Source organism: Pagrus major, chromosome 19 (assembly GCF_040436345.1).
Source record: "Pagrus major chromosome 19, Pma_NU_1.0".
Classification (NCBI taxonomy): Eukaryota; Metazoa; Chordata; class Actinopteri; order Spariformes; family Sparidae; genus Pagrus; species Pagrus major.
In genome coordinates this window covers 10,930,810-10,934,845 of record NC_133233.1, presented here as the reverse complement: position 1 = coordinate 10,934,845, position 4,036 = coordinate 10,930,810, and the positions used below count along the sequence as shown (strand labels likewise).

The window sequence follows — 4,036 nt, the reverse complement described above, 5'->3', positions numbered from 1 at the left end:
CACCACGCGACGTGATAAACATCCGGTGGTGACGCGTAACTATGGAAGGAATTTGGGATGCGGTCTATTAAAGGACGTTTTATTACTGGACACAGCGTTGGAGGCGGAGCCCCGTTCATTTCTATGAAAGCTGCTCAGTGGTGTTTTGAAGCCAAAAAAGCTTGACTTCCCCGGTATGAAAAAATTCGATATTGGACTGAGCTGGCTAACTTCATGTTTAGCGCTGGCTAACTTGAATGAAGAAAAGATTATTTAATCGTGCGGCTTTTCTAGACTTTCCAAATGTTATTGGACCGAATGGCTCAAATTATGATAGCGAAACGAGCCATTTAGTGGGGTTTATGACACTCAAAAGAATTTATCCACCGCTTTACAGACACTTCTTTCACAATGGGTCTATTGTTGTTTGCTCTTCTGTTAAAACTGTTTCCGGCGCATTCGTGACGTGAATTGTGATGTCAGTGATGTACAACGTAACGATTCATATAAAAATTACAGACAGACTGCCTTGCCTGCAGGAAGTGGTAATGGGGTCAATAGGCATTTTTTAAGTGGGTTGACCCGCGTTTAAAAAACCTGTGTAGACCTGCTAATTTTGGTGGAAAAGCGGTACTATTTTCTGACATTTTTTGGATCTTATGACAAATCGGGAAAATAAGGGTTAGCTATTCTTAAAAATGCAATGTATTGGTATAAAATGGGTTGTAAATGGTGTAATCTGAATATACAGTATGCAGCATTGGTGTTGTTTAGTGGGGTTCATAAAAATGCACAAAAAAAGTGGGAAGGTATGGATGTTCTTCCTATCAAGGTGTCAAATTATTTATTAGGTGTAAAAACAAGCAAAAACACAACATAAAACAGTTTATAATGTAGTTAACCTATTGACTTGCAGTAGCCAGTGTCAAAAATGCACTACAGTTTAAGACTTCAGTCTGAAGATATGGGTCAAAACTTAACTGTGATTATGAATAAGATGTCAGCTGTAGTCCATTCATGCATTTGTCCAAGTGAGACAGTGCCTGATGTTATTTTAAAGTTTTTGGATACAGTCACAACTGCAGTCATTGCTCCACTTCCTCTGACGCTGGCAGTGAGCAGGTGTGTAAATCTTAGTAACAGACAACAACACTATTGTTGTGTTGTGATTAAACTGTAACACTAGGCTGAGCTTCACTGCTCCAGTCAGGGATAGAAAAGGTCTTGGCCTGTCTTTTGTGCTCTCCTATCGTGTAGTCCACATGGATACATATATGTCTGGCGCTTTCCTCCGAGGGATACATGCTGACCTCTCCGGTAACCACCGTGTCTTGCACCACATCCACCGGAGGGTCCAGGTACAGCACCGCCTGCTTCCAGTGCGTCTCCGGTTTGAACGGGGACGTGGAGAGCACTAGCGGTTTGTCCGGGCAGGGGAAAGTCACCGTGAAGTAAACGCAGAATGCGTTCACTGCCGCCGAGCCGAACGCCTCGCACCTGAACTTGCCCTTCACCGACCGCAGCAGCTCCTCCACGGTGACCGAGTGCAAGTCGAGCTCGGCGAAGCGGGCCGGGTGGGAGAGCACGTCTTCGACGGTCACAGAGTTCACGGTGATGTCGGAGTTCATGATGCATCTCGTGGCGAAGTCGTACATGCAGGACATGTCGACGCCGTACTGGTCTTTGACGTTGTACCAGAATTGTACGCGGTCCTCCACCACCGGGTCGTTGATGGGAGCGATGTATAGCTCGGCTTTGCTGGGCAGGATGATGCCGCCCGGCAGCAGCCACTTGTCACGTGCGTAGAGGACCGAGTTGAGCATGGACTCGTGCAGGAGGGCATAACCCATCCACTCGCTCACTATCACCTCCACCTTCTCCGGTAGGTCCACCGTCTCCACCGTGCCTCGAATGACTTCAATCTTATCCTCCATATTGTTCTGTTGAACTATTTTGACAGCCTGCTCGGCGATGGAGCAGGCTTCAACGGCGTAGACTTTCTTGGCACCGGCTTGTGCACAGAAAATGCTTAACACGCCGGTTCCTGCCCCGACGTCCAGCACAACTTTCCCCCGTATGGACTCACTGTTCCTCATTATCGCCATCCGGTACGTGTTCGTCCGGACGTGGTCCGCTATCATTTCCTCGTGGATAGTCACATCGGTATAACTGTCAAAGTACAGTCTGTCCTGTCGGCTTTTATCCAATTTTCTTTTCTTTACGACATGAGACATCTTCTCTGCTGTGGTGCTGCAATCGCTGTTTTGTTGTACTACTTCCGCATTGTGGAATCTGGAACTTGTAGTTTCCTACCGCACGCGATACGAGAAAAACACGATTACGCGGACTACAATTCCCACCACCACGCGACAATGACGTTGTGGTTGGTCTGGTGCATTCAGGGACAGTGGAAAGATGGTACACATGAGCTTCCTCTGGGTAGAGCAGCGACAGAAACGGCGCCTCTTCTCGTTTTCGTCACATCAGTTTGAGATGTGGGATTTGATAATTCGGCTTTTCTGGGGGAGAATAAAGCCAGCTGTGATGTCCTCATAATCAAACAATTACATGGGCGATATTATGCCCCTGAGAGTGATGCTTTTTCTTTGAGTACAGTAGGCCTACATTCAAATTTCCTATTGCTACCTGAACATCGAGGAACTCCATTTATGTACTTGTTTGTTTTGTTATTATAACCCTTATTGCATCTACTGCAATATTACAGTTTTTGTCCCTTATGTGTATTTTTATGAAATCATTGTTATTTTGGGTACAAAATATTACATTAGTTATAGAAACTATAAATGATTAACTGTTGCTAGGAAACTATAAAAGGACTAAAAACAAACCTTAGATACTCAAAAATGTTTAGCAGTCGAGACACTGATGCAATATTCCGAAATAGAATGAGCAAACTGAATATCTGGTTTTGCGGGTAGAAATTTCTAACTCTTACTTTTGGAGATCTGCCTCTTAAAAACACTGCTGAATTGTCATTATATTGTCACATTTGAGGCAGCTTTTTTGGGGCACCTATATATCCAGTGTGTCTCCGAATTATGCTGAAAGGACTTATAATTTTGACAGGAAGTTGAAATTTTATAAGATTCCTGAAACGGATTTCTGAGGTTTAAAGTCAGGGAGGTTCCTGAATTATAGCAATTTGTGTATACCATTACACATGCAAGAAGTTTACAATGATTAATCAGATCTGTAAATGTGCAAAAACTGACTCTCACTGTCACTGGAGTCACCCGAACCTCTTCATCACCACCACCTAAGAAGAAGACATCTTAGTAAGCAGTCACTTCCCTTTCGGCTTTCAAAAACATACAATTATCTGATATGACGAATACTTTAAAGTGCAAAGTCAAGATTAGAGACGCCATTTTTTATCTTCCAGGAATAAATTCACGGCGCCGCCTTTGCAGGGTTTTATATTTCAGAGTACATCTGTGAAAAGTCAACTGAAAGAATAAATTATCTGCAGCATTTCATTTCCAATAATTAACACAGTTTCCAGACACCTATAGTGCATCCTGTACAATGTCTATCTCATAACAAGCTGAACGAAACAGCATGGCCATTACCAGTTTTGAGCTTTCCCCAAAGTTATGGCAGGCAGAACACAGCTGCTGTCTCTAGACAGCCCTGTGGGACCCTCTCCACTGTTTCTGAGATCTTTGGCAAAAGATACTGGACAAATCAGCGGGAGCTGTATCCCATTTCATAAAGATGAAAAGAAAGTGAGAAGGAAGCAGTGGGTTGTGAGAAGAAATACAGCGAGATGCTAGGTATTTTGTTGTTTTCAAGACTGCCTTTGAAAGCAAGAAGACAGCACAGTGTGATGCAGGGAATGTGAAATAATAGCATTGCAAAACAAGAAGAAAATATTGTTGGGGAATTTGCGTGCGGGTTGTTGGGCAGGTGGGTGTATGTGTGTGCATTCACATTAACATGCTTCTTCTAAATTTGTATCCAATGCTGCTTTTAAAGAACTGGCACTCCTGGGAAAATGTGTGCATTTAATAATTCAGCCTTTTCAAAACTAGATAGA

At 43.5% G+C, this 4,036-nt stretch overlaps 1 protein-coding gene across 1 annotated transcript; it reads right to left on the bottom strand.

Moving 5' to 3' along the window:
* Nucleotides 1-806: 806 nt before the first annotated feature.
* prmt6 (protein arginine methyltransferase 6) lies at nucleotides 807-2,249 on the bottom strand. The gene has a single exon (XM_073488420.1). The coding sequence runs from the start codon at nucleotides 2,211-2,213 to the stop codon at nucleotides 1,149-1,151; it is 1,065 nt and encodes a 354-aa protein (XP_073344521.1). The 5' UTR covers nucleotides 2,214-2,249; the 3' UTR covers nucleotides 807-1,148.
* Between the last annotated feature and the right edge of the window lie 1,787 nt (nucleotides 2,250-4,036).

Coding starts and splice junctions, on each gene's coding strand:
- prmt6 (XM_073488420.1), bottom strand. CDS start 2,213: ATGTCTCATGTCGTAAAGAAAAGAAAATTGGATAAAAGCCGACAGGAC.